This window comes from Diadema antillarum, unplaced genomic scaffold, assembly GCF_040938485.1.
Source record: "Diadema antillarum isolate AM-2024a unplaced genomic scaffold, OU_Dant_1.0 seq00000847_RagTag, whole genome shotgun sequence".
In the NCBI taxonomy this organism is placed as follows: domain Eukaryota; kingdom Metazoa; phylum Echinodermata; class Echinoidea; order Diadematoida; family Diadematidae; genus Diadema; species Diadema antillarum.
In genome coordinates this window covers 178,205-200,417 of record NW_027271721.1, presented here as the reverse complement: position 1 = coordinate 200,417, position 22,213 = coordinate 178,205, and the positions used below count along the sequence as shown (strand labels likewise).

At 37.8% G+C, this 22,213-nt stretch overlaps 3 protein-coding genes across 3 annotated transcripts; all 3 read left to right on the top strand.

Moving 5' to 3' along the window:
* Positions 1–3,798: 3,798 nt before the first annotated feature.
* On the top strand, positions 3,799–6,949 carry LOC139740341 (collagen triple helix repeat-containing protein 1-like). Its single transcript, XM_071650934.1, has 4 exons — positions 3,799–3,873; positions 4,689–4,844; positions 5,247–5,454; positions 6,801–6,949. Exons 1-4 carry the CDS (start codon positions 3,799–3,801, stop codon positions 6,947–6,949), a joined length of 588 nt encoding a protein of 195 aa, XP_071507035.1.
* A 3,891-nt stretch (positions 6,950–10,840) lies between these two features.
* On the top strand, positions 10,841–15,384 carry LOC139740339 (collagen triple helix repeat-containing protein 1-like). Its single transcript, XM_071650933.1, has 4 exons — positions 10,841–10,930; positions 11,785–11,934; positions 13,720–13,924; positions 15,233–15,384. Exons 1-4 carry the CDS (start codon positions 10,841–10,843, stop codon positions 15,382–15,384), a joined length of 597 nt encoding a protein of 198 aa, XP_071507034.1.
* A 3,064-nt stretch (positions 15,385–18,448) lies between these two features.
* Positions 18,449–22,103, top strand: LOC139740338 (collagen triple helix repeat-containing protein 1-like). The gene is made up of 4 exons (XM_071650932.1): positions 18,449–18,511; positions 18,878–19,027; positions 21,038–21,242; positions 21,958–22,103. Exons 1-4 carry the CDS (start codon positions 18,449–18,451, stop codon positions 22,101–22,103), a joined length of 564 nt encoding a protein of 187 aa, XP_071507033.1.
* Positions 22,104–22,213: the final 110 nt, after the last annotated feature.

Below are 22,213 nucleotides of genomic sequence, written 5' to 3'. Positions count from 1 at the left end.
AGTATGACCGAGCAGTCCTCTGTATATCTTACTTAAAGTTGTTTCTAGAACCGTCATAGAGAAGGACTCTAAAAGAGAAAGTTTGTTGATGTGGTTTGGTGTGCTACATTTGAAGTAAGAATCATAACGTTTCTTATTTATCTTTATCGAAGTCGTGTTCGTTTACGAAGAACTCTGCTACGTCATCGCTGTACGTCGCATTCAGTGGTTGTACCCGTCTCTACGGATGTCACGGCTGCTGCTGCCGATGGTACTTCACAGATGATAATCTAGTACTAGAGGGAACAACTTCTCACGTTCTTTACTCGGATTGCAAGTGAATGGAACCTCGTTCCCATTACACGCGGACGGTCACCAAATAGAGGTCTTCCATCTCCAAGCCCATGAAGAGTGAACAAAATGAAGCACTTTCTCAGTAGCAAAATAAATACATAAATACTTGGATTTCAGACGAATAGAAAAGAGAGAAAAGTAAAGAAAATATAAGAAAGAAGATAGAGACATTTGAGACCGGCAAAAAGAAGAGGGGGAAGAGGAAAACGAATAGATGATGAAAATCATAAAGGTGGTGAAGATGGTGGCTTTGACGTCGATAGGAATGGCAGCAGTTTAGAGAGAAGTGGTAATGTGATGATGGTAGTCTTACTGTTGATGATGGTTATGACGGTCTTATACTGACTTCAGTCGAGATAAGCATCCTACAAAGGTGACCATTTTAGTACAATCCACTCGAGGACACACTATGCGCCATTTAAACTCCCCCACTTTGATTCCTATATGATATTATCTATTCATCATTTGTTGCAAATGTATATGTTATCAAAATATAAGTTCTCTATGTATTTTCCGTTTACGTCAAAAAGACAAATTGTTATCGCATATTCATTGTAACGCAGTTATGCTTGTTATTTGTTATTGTTAACACAGGGTGGAAATGAATTCAAATCAATCAGTTAATCAATCAATCAATGATAGTTATCCACAGAGCTTTAGTCTGTCGCAATACGACTTCCGTGTTCTCAGGATTCAGGTGGCTTCGATAACAATGGCCTTGGGGGAAGTAGATGCTGATGTTGAAAGGGAAGACGATAACGACACTGAAATGTGTCAGAGCGATGGCGTTAATGAGAATGTCGCTTTGGTGGTTTTAAAATTGTCGGTGATTGAAACTTACGTATTTTTTAATGATTTTAATGTCTCGTTATGAGGAAGACTGAATTTGGAATAATCTTGTGTCTCCTTACATAGGAATATGTGACGGCCTCGCAGCGGGAGACATCACTGTTGCATTCAATGTGGGAGCATGCAGTGGCTACGGCTATTTTGACTGTTACACCGGATGGAATAGCATTTCGAGGATCATCATCGAAGAACTACCGGCATCTCCCTACAGCTAGTTCGAGGACGAGATGCGTCAACGGAAAATAAACTTATGTGTTCATATCATTTACGACAGTTTAACACTAATTTGATATAAACGTCAGTGGCATTCTCTGTCCTTAAGAGCCTTTCCTTCGAGTCGTAACAATATCAATTTCGCCGAGGAGAGAATATTTTGTTTGTTTTCGTCTTAACACTAAGATTGTAAAAGTTAGGAACGGCATCAGAATGGACCAATTTCGCATCCTCAGCAGTGGTATTTTCTACTTTTTTTTCAATACTTTTCTGACCTTTCCCTGAAATAGATATCAGAAACAACATATCTATGGTCTATGTTTTGTATCATGATTGCTATTATTCGTTGTTAGTGTTTTATAATGGAGAATTTAAATTCTCTTTCATCTGATAAATTTGTTGTTCATACATGATTGTTTTATTTCAATTGCACTATATTATATAAAAACCTCGTCATCACTAAATTTGTAACAGGTTCTAAAATTGGCAATATAGTTGCACTATGAAAATTCTTGTTCTTTCTCGAATTGCCAAATTTCTGTATTTATATTCTGATTTGTGCAAGTTTAATGAATTCAACAGTCCATCTGATCTTTTTTTTTCAAGTCTAGGATATACATTAAAATTCAGAAGTACCAATCTTATGGAGGCGGGAGATTTTGACCTATATCAAAATTACCCGAAGATTTGAAAAATTAAAACTAATGTTCAGCTGAATAGGTGTACTAAGCCAAAGTGTACGTTGAAACATTCTGAGATTCTCTAACTGATCTATTTGCTCACCTAGCTTTGCATGCCATGACGTCAAAACCATTGCCTCGACGTGTAACAACAGATCTGCAGAGTTTACAAATTCTAACTTCATTTGGATAATCATGAGCTAACATTATTATCTATTGCGACAGTCATGTAAATTTCAGGCTTCTCTTATCAACTTGTTAATCCAGGTATCTGGTAATCAAACATTATAGGACATGTGCACGGCCCTGTAACATGTTTGTGTTGTTGTTGTTGATATTTTTGGTTATTTCGAATAGGATTCTCGTGGATTTACACGGAGAAGAATAATCATCATATCGTTATGAATTTTCAGAGTTATACCAGTATCAACTTTTTTTTATGAAACCGAAATGCAGCATGTATTTGAATGTATTTGAATCTATTATTTGACGCTGAAGTTACGTACTTCTAGAATTAATTTCTATGATATTATCTCTTCTCTGTTTATGCGACTTTTGTAAATATTGTTGCGTTATGCAGGTAAAATGTCTTAAAGATCGCTCGCATTGGGCTCATTACAAACGTGCAAAAGATTAACTTATCAAACTTAAATGATGCTCTCATATGCGCCTGCTACGTGGTTGGATTTTTGACACGTAAATCTATGAAGAAATTCTCTCATGATCTAATTTTCAGCCTTGGGAGACGATATGTGTGAATATACTTGAATAGTGTTATAGAGGATAAGAAGACAATGTAGAAAGTGTTTAAAATTACTTTAAAGAATAATGTGACATCGACTTGTTGATACTTAATGCTGCTCTGGTCAGCACGCTGATATAATGTATAAAATAAAATAAACTAAAGTTTAACGAAAGTTAAAGTGTCAAAGATAATGTTCCTGCAGTTAGTATGTTTCGCCTTTTATCTTACCTTAATATGACCTGATGAATATATAAAGAGGTTAATGAATGCATATAAGCATTATGAATACACTGAGTATAGTACATAGGCTTATATACATATACATTTATGGATACATATTATATATAAATATGTAACATATATATATATATACATATATATATATATATATATATATATATATATATATGGGCTTGTGTCCTTTTGTTTTTTGTAATGCAAAATTCCCCAATTATTATGCACAAATTATTCTGAAGAGTTGGTAAAGGATTTCAATATGTCGCATGATTCCACTGGAAGAACTTATCAAACTTGTTTGAACACAATTCAGTGATCTACTTATATAATGAGCTCTCTGTATTAACTATAGCACCGCACCTATAGTCGATGAAATGCCTGTGATGAGATAGGCAATTTTGTCATAATTTCTTACTTTTCTGCCATTTTAAGCATCCGTTATCAGTGACAACAAGCCTTATGTAGTTGCAGAACAAATGAAACAAGCAATGTGCAAGACACAACCGATAACTTGTCGCACGAAATCTTTGTTATGCTGATTACTCCAAATCGATCTCCAAAGAGGAGGGACGAATTGCCTACAACAGGACACCGCTGAGGTCTAAAACTTAAAGGCCTTTCAGCGGTGAGAGAAAGCCGCACTCTGCATCACAGCATAAGAGTAGGGAACGGATCGATAACAAGGTGCTCAGGGCGTTTGAGTGAGCAAGACATGAACAACAAGAGCCGAGTCGTCCAAAAATGGCGGCGATCAAACATCACTACCTCTTTTTCCTACTCCTTAGCAGCGTGCTGATTGGCAGATCGATTCAACAAGTAAGCAATTCCGTAAATTTTAATGCTGTCAATTACCTAATTCTATTGTACTGTAAGCAATTATTCACCCGCTTATTCTCACACTTTTATGTCATCCGCTTAAATCCAACGGCATTGTGCAGCGTCAATATCATGAATAGTAAAGCGTTTGCTTTTCTCATTGTTTGTTTGTTTAAAAAGGTCCAACTTTTCACTAGGGTAGTAAACAAAGGTGCTAATGATCACTTCACGTTTATTTAAAAGGTGTTAGGTGAATGGTGTCAAAATCTGCCTGGTTTCGAGAATCGAGCCAAGGCGCACAGCTGTGGTACATGATGTATGTAACTTCAGTCGTACGAAGCTTGTGACAGAAGTAGTACATTATGGAACTGATGAGTGCATTTGTGTTACTGGCCATGGTTTCTTATGTTTTGTGTTAGCGAGTGACCACGCCCTTTAGTATTATTAAGCCTATACATTTGCAATGATCTATGTTCTTTTATCTTAATCGAAGCAACCCACTTTTCCAGCATACCCCCGTCGACTAACAATGGAAAACGTGTCTTGATAGAATCACTATAGTCTTCTCTGTATTAACCATGGTCTAAAACCGTGGACAAGGTTTCGATAAATGTTCAACAAAGGTAACTGGGAACATTTCTCATCAATCCTATCTTATTACAGGCCCAAATAGAAAGATGAAGCCTCACTAATCAAGATACTCTTCGCTTTGTGATTTTAATTGAGTCAGTGCATTACGTGTTATGTTACACGCAATTACTTGTTTTTCACACTGTCATACATTTTATTTTTTCATATTGTCGAATCATCGATAGTGTGTGGGACCGGAAGGCCCACAAGGTCCCTCAGGAGATGAAGGTGACCAGGGGTCCGGGACCGGCGACACTTGGTATGACGTCATGCTGGCCAACAAAAATTGGAGACAGTGTACATACGATTGGGCATCGGGGTCGGACAACGGAGCCATTTACGTGAGTGTCTCTATCTGAAGCATAATGAATATGCACATGATTGTCAGAGTGTAATTCATTTCGGGGTTTCTTTTTAAATATACATGTATAAATGAACTACTAGATAATTTCTATGAACCAAGCAGTCCTCATTTTCGTTGCAAGTTGTAATCTTGATCACATTCAGATTTGTTAAAGAATAAAGGGTAATGGGGAATAGATCGTTATAGCAAGAGGACTATACAAGAAGAAAAAGTTTGTTGACATCGATTTGCATGGGTTGCATTGGTTACAATGCAAACTGCATGCTGCATTTGATTAGAAAGTGGACAGCCCGCCACACCGTGAAAACGCATCGATTGTTTTTCTGATTGCCAATCTTCGCTCATGACGTCTCTCCATTCTCTTTTCTTTGTATCGAAGTCGTGTTCGTTTACGAAGAACTCTGCTACGTCATCGCTCTTCGTCGCCTTCAGTGGCTGCACCCGTCTCTCTGGATGCCACGGCTGCTGCTGCCGATGGTACTTCACCTTCAACGGTGCCGAGTGTAGCAACCCGCAAGTCATCGACGGCACCGTGTACATGGCCCACTACAGCAGCGCCGACTTACATCGACACAGAACGATATCAGGTGCGTTTTTCTTCTTTTTTCGTTATGTTTTTTCCTTTTCTTCGCTATTGTCATAGACAAACAATGGGTTTGACTTGATGACTAATATGCGGAAAATAATGATTTTGAAGATATCAATGATCGAGCACCGCGATATCGTGGATTAGACGTTGAAAGGGGTATCACTTTACTATTTTTTTTTATACCCAGGTTTATCAATCCATATCTGGCAATGCTAAGGTAAAAAGAAAAAGAGATATGGCAGGACCTTATTGGACAGGTGACACGATGTTTACCCCTGCGGTAATTGCTCCTGTCATATATTCTCCAAGAACTTAAGTTTAGGGTTAGGATTGTGATAGGGTTAGGTTTAAGTTTTAGGTTTAGTTTGATGTGAAGATTAAGATTAGGGTTGGGTTTATGTTTCTGGGCAGAATTTATGTTTGGCTTATAGCGTGCAGATATTTCATGGGAGCAATTTATTGCCGCAGGAGCAAATGTCATGCAACCCTTAATTGTGCTTGCACAATAGGGCTACATTGGTAACTGAGGTGATGGTGATCATGATAATATCCATAGAGATAACAATCCAGAACTGGGCAACAGTTACTTTGACTACAAAGTAGTGAATGGAACCAATTACCCTTAAACGCAGGCGATCAAGGAGTAGAGATCTTCCGTCCCTATTTTGACCCCCAAAAAAATAATCACAAAGTCTTGCAAAAGAAATAAGGAATAAAGAAAAAAGTATAAACAAAACACAAGAAAGGAAATTTTGAAGAAGTTCGAGGAGAACAAGAAATAGCAGGAAAAAAAGGAAGGGGGATACAAAAAGGTGATGAAAGTGGAGAAGATGGTTAGGACAATTATTTTGATGATGATATGAATATGGTAGAATATGGTAAATATGATATACAGTGGTTCCGGGTGTGGTGATAGTGTGGTGACATCAATCGAAGTGGAGATGACGGTACGACGGTTTTATGCCAATTTCAGTCGAGGCGAATATTCTGTATAAAGGTGGCCAATAATACCATCCCTTTGGGACCTTACCTTGCATATGACAGCTATCCACAGAACTTTGTGTCTCGTGACTCTCATTTGGTCAAGGTTTAGGTTGATTCGATAATAATGGTTCGGAGAGACGACAATGATATCGATATTGGCAGCAATGACAACGAAAGGATAATGACGGCAGTCACAGGAGGTCGCAATGGCGCTAATAGTTATATCCATACAATTGTTGATTGCAGAAGTCGTAATGTTGTTGGTGATTAAAAAAATGACGTGTTCAAAAGAATCTTGATGTCTCTTCAGCCTTCAGAAGAAAGAACGACTTTTGAAGAATCTTATTTCCACTTACACAGGTGTATGTGACGGCCTCGCAGCGGGAGACATCACCGTCGCATTCAATGTGGGAGCATGCAGCGGCTACGGCTATTTTGACTGTTACACTGGATGGAACAGCATTTCGAGAATCATCATCGAAGAATTACCGGCATCACCCTACAGCTAGTTCGAGGACGAGACACATCAACGGAAAATACTCATACATTCGACACTACAGCGTTCTTCAAATACCAGAATTTACCATGTTGTGTTGTACTATTATTCTACCCTACCTTAAATAAACATGAGATTCTGCCATGCGGAAATGCTACCCAAGCAAGACTTAACACTGTTTTAATGCCTCAAAAAGAAAAGAAAAAAGTAATGAGAATAATATGCAATGCTCCCTTTAGAGCAAATACTGATGAATTATTTTGTTACAAATGTATTCTTAGAATAAATCGCCTTTATCGCTTACATTTATATCAATATAATAATATAAACTTGACAGAAATAATCTACATTATGACTTAAAATAATGAAAGTGATTACCGGTATGTGCATTGAGGGGATACTGGACAGTTAAGTAACTATCACTTACCTAAAAGCAGAACAGTATTTGCTACCGAAACTTATTTTTCACAGATCCTATATACAAAACTGGAATTCTTTAGACAAAACAATAGAGGAGGCAGGTGCAGTAAACCGATTCAAGTTACTCGTTAGAATCTTGGAAGAGGTTCATCTGATTGGTAAATCTCTAATGAAAGCGAATTTCATAAGTTCACAATCAAAAATCTTTTACCTTGTGTGAGCTTTTGCCTACTGTTTTCTGCAGGCTAACGCCAGTCTGAAGAAACCTGCAGAAAACAGTAGGCGAAAGCTCACACAAGGTAAAAGATTTTTGATTGTGAACTAATGAAATTCGCTTTTATTACTCGTTAGAATATTTATGCTTCATTTTTACTGATTCTATCAAAATATCTCTTCTACTTTCTCATTTACCGGTATATCCACAGACTGTAGTAATACTAACATAGTCATAAAGTTTAACATGTACATATTTATTTGTATATAGTGTACATAACATATACAAACGTTACAATGCTTGTCATGGCGATTTGCGTTGTTGAATGATATTACGTTTATATCACCTTTAAATTCCCAATCGTCAGCGGGTCTAAAAATCTAAACTTCCCATTGTAGAAGAGTCTTCTACATTGTTTTGTCGGTACAATCTTGTTATCATATTACGCAATTCCTGCTTTTTTCCTCTTCCCAAATGGAGTGTAACATATCATGTCACGTACTTGAATAATATCTGGAATACGAATCTGAACTTTTCGTATATTTTGTATGATATATTCAGTATCAACGTGATACAAATTTCATTGCCATTATCTTTCTGTAACACTTAAATAGCATTCACTTCAAGTAGCAAAAAAACAAACAACGAAACAACGCTAAGGTGACAATATTTTTATATGGTTTGGTTTTGTCACGAGAAAATTTTCAAAATTAGACACGGTCTCCAGATGGACTACGTTCACATTCCTACGCCTTTTTTTTTCTTCAAACGCACGATCTTCATTGAAACAGATGGTCAGTTTTAACCTACAAAGTATCAAAAACATCATTTCAGTGGTCTATATGTTTTGTATTATGATTGTTTCGTGTTCGTTGTTAATGTTTTATAATGTAGAGTTACAAATTCCCTTTCATCTACGCACATTGCTGTTAGTATCACGATTGCTTATTTCGCTTGCAGTACATTCGAAAGCCTCGTCGTTGCTAACTTTATTACTTGTTCTCAAATCAGCAACATACTGTACTTGCTAAAGGGAAAAATTCTGTTTTTCTCTCATGTTGTCAAATTTGTGTATTTGTTGTTTTCTGATTTTGCGCAGATCTAATAAACATATCGAATCACATCTTTCTCCAGTCTAGGATATGAGTCAAATAGACCGGTTCTGTAATGTGCACTTCAAATATTATGCATGCTTAGTTGAAGAAGTTTACTCAACAACCAAATTCTTGCCGGAGGATATGTATATATATATATATATATATATATATATATATATATATATATATATACATATATATATATATATATATATATATATATATATATATATATACATGATATACATACATACATACACACATACAAACACACACACACACACACACACACACATACATACATACATGCACATAAAGGGTTGAAAGGTTTGTCCGTCGGGTAATCGAGCTTAGGTCTGCCTGAACCGCTATGACGTTGCCGAGCGGTTTAAGGCGTTGGCGTTCTATGCCAAAGACCCGGGTTTGATTCCCGGCGGAAACCAACTTTTCAACTCTTGCACTTTTCCGAAAAAGTTATGTAGGTAGAGATTTTTCTTTTGATAGGCATGTAGCCATGAAATGCATAACGCAATACACGTAGATAGAAATATATAGTCCTACATATAGACATACGTGAATATTTGCTTTATTCTTTCACAATTGCTAGTGATAAGATCAAGGTCTTCTGAAGATGCGCCTTCAGGAAAGCTCAGAGTTTGACGTTTCTTTGATGGTTGTGTCTTTGGATGTAGTTTGATTTCCTCTTTAGCATGGATTTCACAACAGCGCCAAGTCAGACACTGTAAAATTCTGAATTTTTATGAACTATTCATTTGTTCCTACGCAATGCCTGTCCAAAAAGCTACAACTCGGGTGTCATCTTTGTTTCCGAGGGTAAAATATTGCTGTCGTTCATCTCTTAGAAGGCATATGCAGCTACAACCCTGGAGGGGAAAAATCAATTTTCTTTTTTTGGCAGGGGATGGAGGGGGGGGGGAGTTCGGGATGGGGTACAAACGAAATCCTCTTGAATCGATTGCGGGTAAACTTTCGACTGTTGGCGCATTGTCCGAGGTTTGCAATTTGGAGTCAGCTCGTAGTGGCACGAGTCGCGGTCGGTACTGCGTGTCACGTGACCACCCAGACATCCGATAAGTTGGGAATTGCGCAAGACGTACACATTCAAATAAAAAAAAAAGATGGAAAGGATAGCTGATATCCAAGATATTATAATCTTCATATCTGCCAGAAAAGGTAGCCTATAACTTTCATGCTGAGTCTAGCAGGATATCCAGAATGACAATGTCTGCTGATGACTTCAAAAGCAAATAATCTGCCATTCTTTTTTTTTTTAAAGAGAATATGCAAATATGGAAGATGTTATCGACAGAGTCGCCAATATGAGGTATTTATCATTGATAATCATGGGAATCACAGAGAATTCGGGCTTAATTGGTTGAATAGTTATTCAAATGTACATAAGTAGTACAAAATATAAATTACAAAATACAAAAATAACTCTATATGAAAAACTTAGGCTTCAGTCATTCAGTCCGCACAGAAATTTCAAAATTAACAATAAAAAATTGTTTTACCGAGACTCCAATTCCACAGAGATGCGAATAATCAAGATTGTCATATCAATACATTTCCTTGTACGTACCTGCCTGTGGGCAGGTAGTATCCTAGGATTATTTATCACATGCTTTAATTTGCAATGGAAATAAAGTATGCTATACAAAAAAACATTGCTTCTTCCTATTTTCCTCCCCTTCCTGCCCCCTGTCTTCTTCTTCTTCTTCTTCTTTTTTATTTTTCCTCTCTTTTATTTCTTTTTTCCTTTCGGTATTTTGTTTAAAGTAAACATGGCAAAACGACAAAATCATCAAGGCAATGCCATTGCAGGAAATTGATTTTCATCAAGTGTCGTGGCAGATAACTGAAAACAATAGCACGGAAGCGCGCATGCGCCACTCTGTGATGCCTCAAGCTGTTACGAAAGATGTCTATTTGATTCAGCAAAGTGTTTTGCGGAGAAGTTCATGTGTTGTCACAGTGCACAGACGAACCAATAATTGGCACAGGGGATCTTCTGCCTAAACAATTAATGTGGAAAGTTGATGAAAGGTAAATTGTGAAAAGTGAAGAGATATCGCTTTCTAGACCTCTTGCTGATGTGATACTCATCAAAGGAGAGAGCCCGGACCCGGTGCACTGATTTATTGAAAATAAAATGGAGCTACAATCTGAATGGAATAGAAACTATGCTGTAGTACTTACTAGCGTTGTCCTGATGTTGCACGGAGTGGACGGATGGGGCTCGGTAAGATAAATAATTTATTCATGTATTTTTCCCCTTTTTGCCTTGCTGCAATTTTTCGGGTCCTTAGTGTTTTTATTCACTCATATTGTTCCTTTCTGTCTTTCATTATCTCCTTCGCCCAATGCCTTAATCCTTATCTTTGTGTCTCCCCTTTCCTGCCCTTATCTCTTGACTATCTTTCCATTCCTCATTTCTTCTTCTTTCCCTTTCTTATTTAAAACCACGATTTCTCTTCTGCTTAATAAACAAGTTTCACTCCGTATAAAAGGTTAAGGTCGTTGGTAGTGATTTTTATCATAATGTACGGATCACTCCGAGAATCCATATGTTTGATAAACTACCCTTCTATTCAGGCCAAATTACAATTTCAAGGTTGTCTGTGTCTTGAAATTGTACATGCCATTACATTATTCTCTGATACGTACGTGGAAACAAAATGTCCCCGAATGATATGAGATGATTTCATACCGTCACTCAAACAACATACACTCGATCATCCATTCGCTATCACGTCTTTCTTTGATATGAGATCCAGTATACAAAAGGCCTCTGATATGGTCAGTGGATGGAAAGAAGAAAAACAAAGAAACAGTGTAATCCTGATGCCTTTTACTATGTTAGAGCCCTTCGGAGATGACTACTCTAAAATCTAGATACATTTATCTGCCCTAATGAATGACCGAAACAACATGGACAATTGTGTGAAAAGTTATGATATACATAATGACTTTTGGGTAAATCCCGGCGCTCAAAGTATGACGAGCAGGGACCTTAATTCGATGTGAACTCATTCAGACAAAGTATGAAAAATGTTACCACACTTTCATATCCAGTGGTGTTTTTGTCAATTGAAGTCTTGCGCTATAGGGCCACCTGGTCCTCCGGGCCCACCAGGTCCCCAAGGCCCGACAGGGAGTGGCGGATCCGGCGAGCTATTGCCCTACAATAACTGGAAGCAGTGCGCCTGGTACTCGGCGGAAGGTTCAGATTCAGCGACCATCTACGTGAGTCAGTTTCGTCCACCATTATGCTGTGAGAATTATTATGACTTGTTCTCACCCGGTCTCATAAAATGTCTTTCTAGGTTAGCAAGACAGCAAGACGCATTGTTCGGTGCTTACATGCAAGGAAATTCTTCCATTTTGTTTGTTTGTTTGTTTGTCTTTGTTATTGTTATTGTTGTTTTAAGAATATAAGGTCTGCCATTAAAAAAAAGACACAAGTAAATATCTGTCAACTGCCTTTCGTTACTGGTAAAAATAATGTATCATCATGCACACTCACATTACAGACACACACATAAACACATTTTTACATGGTATAGTAATACATGTACTATTGCTATCATTTATATTATATTCAAACTGTGTAGAAAGCCTGACAGAGAGACAGACCCATCGTGCTTTTCTTATGATATTGCTTTAGAACTCGTCATCTATGCACACCGCAATTTAATGTGCTCAATATTAGTGGCTTCTGCTGGGATGCATTAGAGACATACTGGCCTTGAATGGATCGAGGAGTCGGCTAACACACAACAAAGCAAAAGTCCCTCCACTTGTTTTCGACCAACAATAGGAATGTGTTCGGTCGTCACTTTCAACAGACAGGGACCTGCATGATCCTATTATCTTTTGCACTGCTTGTTGTATTGGATGAAACAATGGACAAAGGGGGAACTCACCTGTATACATGCATGATGTATAACTGTGCTGGGGTTACAGAACTTGGCAACAGGCTAAAACAGTGAAAGGCTCAAAACAGCAAAGAACTAGCGACTTATATATATATATATATATATATATATATATATATATATATATATATATATATATATATATATACATATATATATATATATATATATATATATATAAATATATATATATATATATATATATATATATATATGTATATATATATATAATGTGTGTGTGTGTGTGTGTGTGTGTGTGTGTGTGTGTGTGTGTTTGTACAGGGAGGTGGGAAGAACCTCCCTGGTTTTGTATAACAAAATCAGATATGGGGGTAGGTTGATAGGTGAAAAATGATGAATTTCGTTCGGTTAATGTAAGTATGAGTTGTTGTTGTTGTTTTTTAGTTCACTGCAGGTTTTGGGAAATGCCGTATTCTCAAGGGAGTGTAAGGGAGTTCATGCAATGAAGCAGATATTGATTACTTTGACCGAGTTGATCAAGATGGTTTTTTTCTAAGAGTTATACAGAATTTAATGTAATTTTTGTATATAGGGTAGCTCTCCAAAAAGGGGTATATGTAAAAAAAAAAAAGGTGAATCAGCAGCACAAGCGTTTGTGTAATGAGGCAGATATGGATCTGCTTGATTAAGTTGATCGAGATAGCTTTTTCTGAGAGTCATGCAGAATTCTATGTCAGTTTCCTTATACATGGTATGATTTGCAAAAAACACAACAACAAACAGACAAACCCCAAAATGTCTGTTGAAAAAAATATGATTTAGCAGCACAAGAGAGAAGGATACAGCTGCTTATTTGTGTTCATATTAATGTCATTGTTAACATGGGCTTGATATCAAATAAGATTCAAATAAAGAAAATCATAAAACAAAATAGTGTGTGTATGTATTTGTGTGTGCGTGCATATGTTTGTTGTTTGCATATAAGTTTGCATGCGTAAACTGCAGCACTATCAATTGGGCCCGGAATTTTCATACAGAAGACATTTAATATTCTGTTTCCAGTTATAGCACATAAAATAAAGTAGATATAAGCCAGTTATACATCTCTCATCTCCAAATTCTCTTATCTCAGACCTGCACTTTCAACAAACTCGAGTCGGACTCTGCTCTTTGGGTGTACTATGGAGGCAACCTTCGCCTCTACGGCTGCGACTCGTGTTGTGCTCGCTGGTATTTCACTTTCGACGACAACGAGTGCTCGCCGATCACCATTGACGGGGTCGTCTACCAGACCAACACCTATTACATGAACCTCCATCGACACCGTAGCATACAAGGTAAAATACAGTCACAGAGCAGGGAAGCAGAATAATCCTTTTTTTTTTTGGGGGGGGGGGGGTAAAAATATCACCAACTATTACCAGAGGCAGGAAATATAGAATCAAAACTATGGGTGACGAGAAGGAAATGTTATTGTGCACCCAACGATATAGCGTGGGGAAGGCTAAACTCAGTTTAATATTGTATAGATTTAAAAAATGCTTCCCCGTCAATAAGTGCACGTGACTGTGTGTATGTCCGGGGTATGATGAGGTTACTCGGCAACTATCCCTTTTGCAAAAGTCACGACATTTTGTATGGTTGATGGATAGTATCTGCCAACATTGTGTATGAAATCTTACAGCAATACGCCGCAGAAAATTTGCAAAAGAATTGCAAAACTAACCCCATGTCATTCGATAATACGCTTCCCTTTTGAACCGAGAAAACAGTTGAAATGTTCTCGGGGTCCGACAAAATTCACTGGAAATCTTTAGTATTGTTTCGTTCCCCATTATGAATGTCTTTCCAGTTTTATAAGTCTCAGGAAAGATCTGAGTTACCTACTCTTTTGATATACCTGCTCATGAAATGCATCTAATTTTTAGAGTTGTAAATGGGACAGACGAGCTTTAAAGGACCTTGACTAACCTGACTTACCTTTGACAAATCTTATTGATCAAAAGTGTCCGTTTTGGAGCCAACCAAATTTTCGACAGGAGTGACAACGAAACAAAACAAGAGGTTTGTAGACAAGAAAACAGAAAGAAAGAGAAGAGATGTTGACAAGGTGAAGAACAAATGTAGAGTCATTGATGGTCAGGAATTTAAGAGTGAAACAAAATTAATGTTCATTCATATATCAAGACTCTCATTGTCGTAGGGCTAAGGAGCATTACTTTAAGGAGGATTTTATGATTAAGGAGGACTTCTTTTAAAGAAAATATTTCTTCTGCTTTTTGTGGGAGATGCATATTTGCATAGTTTGATGTTCATCATGTCAGGGATTGATCGTGTTGATGACATCCACCATTATAGTATTCATGGCAAGGCCACTCATCTTCCAGTGAAGCAAATGTTTGTGTCTATCGCATAATCGTCAGCACATGCTTTCAATCATCTATCAGTATCTTCATGCAAGTTTTAATGAACAAATGTAGATGTCAACTCCTCGGACATGCCATACAATACGAGCCTGTCATACTCATCTCTGAATGTATTGTCAATAATCCATTGGTTTTACTATACACCCCCATTTTGTTAGTAAATTATCTTTGATTTCACGGCAGTCTCATTTTTTTTTATATCTTGTTTCCTCGTGCCAGGCTACTGCCACAGTCTTGGGGCCGGAAGCATCGACGTTAAGTTCATGGTAGGTACGTGCAACGGATACGGCTCCTCGGATGCCTACACGGGTTGGAACAGCGCCTCTCGTATGATCATTAAGGAAGTACCGGCATCGCCGTATGGGTACTAGGCACTTGACCACGAAGAGGACATCCTACTAGTATTCCAAGGGCACATCAAATGACTCCTACTGACCAGATTCCCTCCCATCAGGTCGAAAGTGTGGCTGAACCAATCAGAGGATTGACTAAGGAGACTTACTAAAGTTTCCTCATAGCATTGATCGGTTAAGCGTGTTGATGCGTGGGGAAGAATGTACAGGGGCGGCGCAGCCGTGGGGGCCGTGGGGGCCGTGGGGGCCGTGGGGGCTCGGGCCCCCACACTTTTTGTGCACCATACAAAGGAATACGTTAGGTGTAATCACTTTGGGCCCCCACACTTTTTTCAACCCGGAAGTACGTAAGGTATGGCGGCGGTAAGGTTAAGTGTTTTCTGAGACCTTTTTTTTTTTTTTTATAACACCCGGAAATGGGAGGGGAGAGAATGAGCTGAGGACCTTTTTTTTTTTTTTTTTTTTTTTTTTTTTTGCTTGTTAGCTGAAGAAACCCGGAAGTGGACGGGAGAGATGAGCTGAGGACCTTTTTTTTTTTTTTGCTTGTCAGCTGAAGAAACCCGGAAGTGGACGGGAGAGATGAGCTGAGGACCTTTTTTTTTTTTTTTTTTTTTGCTTGTCAGCTGAAGAAACCCGGAAGTGGACGGGAGAGATGAGCTGAGGACCTTTTTTTTTTGTTTTGTTTTGTTTTGTTTTGTTTTGTTTTGTTTTTTTAGCTCATGAAACCGGGAAGTGGGCCCCCACACTTTTGAAAACACTGCGCCGGCACTGATGTAGACATGTAGGAGTCTCCTTTGTGTTCTTGTTTCAAGACTTGGATGTCTCCATCTGAATCCTGGTGGCAGTGCAGTGCGCTATGATAAGAAACTTGAGCTGGATACAGATCTCAACGATCCGAGTGCGTCTTGTTGAAAGTGCCTGATTCGTGCTTGTGGAACCTGAATCAGCCAATCATGGCGGATTATAAAACAAGCCTAATTGTAATCACTCTCAATAGCTGCCAGCCTTTCTTCGAACACAAGCAATTATTTTCCTGCGTAATGTACCAATGGTGACACAGTGTGAAATATTCTGACTTCCTTGACTACAAGAAGATCAGCTGGTTCCCTGTTGGCCTGGATTTATCAGTCTCGTGAAAGTGAAATTTAAGAAAGATATTATGCATATTAACATTCTTGCGTAAGCGTATGCTTTTGAATTTCGATGAAATCAATCAATTTGGATCCCTCTATTTGAGAAATGTTTGTAGGAATCTATGAGGTTATCAACAGTTTGACGAAAACGCAGAGATGTGTTTAAATGTGAATGATATTGTAGCACGGAGATTATGCAGGACTTCTGTCGTGTACAAGTATTTCAGCGCTATAGAGTGCTAATTATTTGCTATGTTGGAAAGATGAATTTACAGAAGATTATTGGTACCTTCTTGAGCTGTTCTCGTTTAGAGATGCCTTGTACACGATAAGGATTAAAAAGTATTTTTGTGTCTTCCTCACGTAGACTAGGCACGGAATCGACGAAAGTTTGCACGTGTGTTTGTTGAAGGTAGTTTCTCCTGTGATGTTGCGGTCTTTCGACCAGGTGTAATGCGTGCAAAATGACTTAACTTCTCGAAGATTTGTAAAGTGACGTCACAACGCTGGAGGTTACTATATCGACATTACAGTTTGTCAGTCTCTCATGGAATGTATCGTACGCATGATTGTTTCTGTAAAGGTTCTTGCAGTTGGGATATCCTCTTCCATTTTTCATATTGTTCTTCCAGTGGGCCCTGACATCATATCATTATCACACTAGCATTGTCAGGTGCCCATTTTTACACAAGTGTGGGACATCGAGTGCAAAACATGATGTCATACGATGAACGCACTCAGCATGATACCAATACAAGATCTTTTGTTTACGAATACAAGCCCAGAATCTTAAACACTAACCCCCCCCCCCCCCCCCCCCCCCCCCGCTCCCACTAAGACTGTCAGAGTCATTCTCCGCACATAGCGCGAATGAACAACATTTTGTCCGGTATAGGTATAAGAATATAACAACTATACGAGAGATATGAAAAGCTACGCTTCATTGTACAATCCGTTAAGATCTCATATTCTGTTTTTGAATATTGTGAAATATATATTTCGTGCATGCTGCATGGATACATTCTTAAGAAGTCGTATAGTTTCAGAAACCCATCTGTCACAACAATGTCTTCAAGGAAATTGCGATAATTTTTAACCTACTTGTTTATTCATCATGACGGGAAGTTTAAAAAGGACTCATGTCAAGAGCAAGACTCACACATGTTTCTCATAAAAAAGGTAACATCTTTTAGTGACTGACTAGGGTGAAATGCTGGAGGGCTACTGGGTAAGAAGAAAATATCTGCTTCCTGTGTTAGTGAACCACTTCGAAGGATAAACAGCCTTAGAACACCACTGCGACAAAGATCCTATTTTACTCTCTAATAATACCTCAATTGTGTCATGCTTAACGATCGTTTGAAGACATTGTGTCGATTAACCATACACTGCGCCCCTTGTAAAGACAGAGTGACAGTAATGGACTGGGAAATGTATCTATGCATATTGTTATAGATATTATGTTCTCCCTTGCCCATCAGGTAAATAAAGGGGGAAGGGGGCAAGGTAATTCTTTTACTGCCCGTCACTGATGGCATGACAGTGACCTACAGAAACGATAGAAAATACTCTAGATATTAGGATGAAGTAGAATTATGACGAAAGTATGTATTGACGTCCCTTTATCGACGGAGTACATGGGACAATACCAAAGTACCCCTTGCAAAGCGAGGCTGTGGACACTGAATCGATAAACCATTTGGGGTGAGGATTAAGTCTATATTTTAGGGAGCAAGAGCCCTGAATGTAGTCAGATTTTCACGCGTCCTTGGGTAAAGTCATAGGAGTCCATCATTGCACTTGCTGCAGCAGTAGTGCAGTTGAGCCTCTTCAGTGCCTTGTGTATCCGGCATTTATAAGACCAGTTGTGAAATCTGTTGGAGCTGTCATATCAGGAATATATGTGGAATTACAGACAGAACTTAAAAACAATGAAGGATTCCCGGACCATGATTTGTGTCTTGTCATTTATTCTAATCGGAACGTTGAGGAGTGTGGATGCTTGGGGTGCGGTAAGTAAAATCGAAACAGAACATTGAAACAACATATACATCTCATGTTATCATATAAAGTAATATCTATCATGACAAAGTGCAGAACAAAGAAACAATGTATTACCCTATTTTTTTCTTTTTCTGGCGAAATATTCAATTTGTTATGCTTACCATATCATCATAATAACGACTACTACTGGAATATCATGTGAAACTTAAATCGTATTAAATTACCATTATTAATCGTCATTTCCAGAGTCAACAAAAGTGTGAGTTATTTGATATGAAGTTTATATTGAACATGTTACTTTCATGCGATATTGACAATGAAATCAACACTGAATTGACTGAATTATACAAAAATGATATTATTGTTTGTTTAAGTCATGTGCCCAAGGTCCGGTGGGCCCTCCTGGACCTCCGGGGCCTAAGGGTCCGTCTGGAACATCGGGCCCAGGGGAGCTCCTCGAGTACAACAACTGGAAGCAGTGTGCCTGGTATTCTGCAAATGGAAATGACTACGATACAATCTATGTGAGTGCGTCTTAAAATGACCCATCTGGTTTGTTTAGAGAACAGTCGCATATTGACAACGCTCAATTTTTGCTTGTATATGTTGTTATTTCTTTTAAATCATCACCCAATGTTTCTGCTATACTTTTGATTAATAAAAAAAGGTCTAAATTGTCATTACATCACCTACTTGACTTTATCGGACATCCAGTAGTATGACATTATGTTCTTCTAATATTACCTGTTATCATACACACAAAAGCCTTATTCATCAAATAACACCTTTCTTCTGATTTCTGAATAGCATGTATTGTATTTTCCAGACAATATACTTTCCACTGTTACTTGTCTCAAGGTCAAGTTACTTGTCTCACTTATGCTAGACAAAAAAATAATGGATCTGAAATGTAGATTTCCAATTTCAATTTCAATTCTCATTTATTTTCATTTTTCGACAAAACATATAAAACATTTCACTGTCTTTTGTATAGCAGAGAATAAGGTAAACAAGGCAATGACAAATGAACAGAATATAAAAATCATTTTGAAGCATGTTTGCAAGACCTGAAAATCTGGCTTACATCCAATGGCCTTAAACTGAATAATGATAAATCTGAGTTTTTGTTATTGGCTTCAAAGCATATGTTAAGTAAAGTTGATTACCAATCATGTCATGTCAACATCGGTAGCACTTGCAGTACTCCGTCAAAGACAGCCCGTAATTTTGGTGTTATATTTGATCAGGAAATGTCATTTCGAAGTCATATAACTCAAATTCAGCGGAATACTAGATATCAGTTGCGTGATTTAAGTTTCATAAGGAAATATTTGTCTAAATCTGCAGCTGAGATACTTATTCATGCTTTGATTTCCTCTCGGTTGGATTTTTCGAATTCATTATTGTGTAAAAGATGTCACAAAACTTAAACGGTTGCAAAATTCTGCTGCCCGGTTGTTAACTTTTACTAATAAGTTTGATTCCAAATCACCAATTCTCCGTTCCTAACATTGGTTACCTGTAGAGAAAAGGATTATTTTCAAGATTCTGTTATCATTCAGTTCATTCTTTTTCCCCCGTATACCTAAGTAACTCTGTTCAAAAATACAATCCGACACGAAGTCTACGTTCATCATTAGATGCATTGCTACTCCAAAAACCCAGAGTAAAACATGAATGGGATGATCGTGCTTTCTTCGTTATGGGACCAAAATTGTGGAATCAGTTACGTATTCACTTAAGGCAACTGCCATCTACAGAGACATTCAAATCCAAACTTAAAACGTATCTGTTCCTCTCACACTGAGGACTGTAAGTGTTGTCATTAATGCTCGGGACATTTTTATTCTTTATTTGGTATATTATGTTGTTAGTATATGTTTGTTTGTTGTTTGTCATTTTCTTCTTTGCTGTCACGTTTGAACATGTGTATATGCATGTATGATCTATCTTTTCATTCGTGAAGCGCCATGAGCACTGAAAGGTGGACCTGTGTGCTATACAAGTAGCCACTATTATCATCATTATTATTATCATTAGTATTATTATTATTTTACATTGCAATAAATACTGAAGTGATCAAAATGAAGCTAACAATATGCAATATGCGAAAAAAAAATGCAGGAGATTAAGCATTTTAAAAAACGAACGATTTTATTAAATTCATATAATATTATAACAACAATTTTTTAAGTAAATGGAAAGATTAGAATTTCAAAATATTTTCAGATTCTTACATTTATACTGGGAATAGGTGAATGTATATTCAAAGTATGAAAGAACAAATTTGAAATGTAAAAATTACTACAGCAATTTTTTAACGTTTCCTTTTATGGCGTCTTAATATCGAGATGACGCGGATGATTCGGAAACGCTATTTGAATCTGGGAGCAAATAAATGAACACGGCGTTATTAAGTACAATGTAAAATACTTTCCAACAGTTTGTCTACAGAGAGATAACATGATAGAAGAAGCGAATGCTTTTCATATTTTTTTAACTTGTTTGTTCGTTTGACGGTTTGCTTGTTCTAGACATGCACTTTTAACAAGAGGGACAGCAGTTCGGCTCTGTGGGTGTATTACGGAGGAAATCTTCGTCTCTACGGGTGCAACGGATGCTGCAAGCGATGGTATTTCACCTTCAACGACAACGAATGCTCACCTACTCCAATCGATGGCGTAGTCTACCAAACGAATACATACTACATGAATCTTCATCGTCACAGAAGCATTCAGGGTGAGTTTATCTCTATCTACATCTATTATACCGTGAATGTATCATGTATTTAACATGATATACATTCTCAACTTTGAATTAAGGCACAATCATTAGTGTACGGAAGAAGAAGGATATTTACTTTAAAATCACTACTTTCCAAGTCGTGTTAGGAAAAAGAAGGACATTTGCTTAAAAATCACTACTTTCCAATTCGTGTGAAAGAGGCTTACGGTTTAGATCATGGACCCTACGGAGGATCCATCATGGTTAGATGTTCCTGGGATGGTGTCCCTGACAAGTTCAACTCAAGATAAAATGTTTTAGCAACATGATGACGTAAATATAGTTAAAGACACTGTCGGTCTTGAATTGAAAAGGACTCACCGGTTGCAAGAATTTAGACATGCAGGACTCATTTTAAATCTACGTAATATATCTCAATAGACATGCAGTCTAGCTTTTATTCATACATATACTGTATACTGAAAAAGACAAGATGGCTCTACAGTGTTGTGGTCTTATCCATCAAACCTCAGCCTCAGTATAAGCACTGTTCTAAAACATGCCTTACAAGACAAATATGATATGATTAAATCCGATCAAAACAACGCCAACAAAAACTGACAACTTGAATCAGTATTATGTCATTTGTCATCCTTTGTGAAAATATGGCGGAATACAACGGTTCTCCTATTTGTACTCGTCCTCTTCATTTTTCATTCAATTCTCACAGGCTACTGTCACAACGTGGCTGCAGGCAGCGTGAACGTCAAGTTCATGGTCGGGGACTGCTCCGGGTACGGGAACTACGACGCCTACACGGGATGGAACAGCGCCTCGAGGATCATCATCAAGGAAGTCCCAGCATCTAACTACTAATAGACAGATTCTGCAACAGCAAATAAAGTGACTTGCTTATTACAGCTACTGACTTTAATGAGGGATTGAACAAAAAGAGGTTCTCGGAATCATCTCCAGTAAAATAATTT

What these genes read in the sequence shown, in the direction of transcription:
- LOC139740339 (XM_071650933.1), top strand. Translation starts at nt 10,841, where the DNA reads ATGGAGCTACAATCTGAATGGAATAGAAACTATGCTGTAGTACTTACT. An exon ending in CAGATTCAGCGACCATCTAC is followed by an intron (nt 11,935 to 13,719) that starts GTGAGTCAGTTT and finishes CTCTTATCTCAG; the next exon opens with ACCTGCACTTTCAACAAACT. An exon ending in TCGACACCGTAGCATACAAG is followed by an intron (nt 13,925 to 15,232) that starts GTAAAATACAGT and finishes TCCTCGTGCCAG; the next exon opens with GCTACTGCCACAGTCTTGGG.
- LOC139740341 (XM_071650934.1), top strand. Translation starts at nt 3,799, where the DNA reads ATGGCGGCGATCAAACATCACTACCTCTTTTTCCTACTCCTTAGCAGC. An exon ending in TTGGCAGATCGATTCAACAA is followed by an intron (nt 3,874 to 4,688) that starts GTAAGCAATTCC and finishes AATCATCGATAG; the next exon opens with TGTGTGGGACCGGAAGGCCC. An exon ending in TCGACACAGAACGATATCAG is followed by an intron (nt 5,455 to 6,800) that starts GTGCGTTTTTCT and finishes CCACTTACACAG; the next exon opens with GTGTATGTGACGGCCTCGCA.
- LOC139740338 (XM_071650932.1), top strand. Translation starts at nt 18,449, where the DNA reads ATGATTTGTGTCTTGTCATTTATTCTAATCGGAACGTTGAGGAGTGTG. An exon ending in GTGTGGATGCTTGGGGTGCG is followed by an intron (nt 18,512 to 18,877) that starts GTAAGTAAAATC and finishes TGTTTGTTTAAG; the next exon opens with TCATGTGCCCAAGGTCCGGT. An exon ending in TCGTCACAGAAGCATTCAGG is followed by an intron (nt 21,243 to 21,957) that starts GTGAGTTTATCT and finishes CAATTCTCACAG; the next exon opens with GCTACTGTCACAACGTGGCT.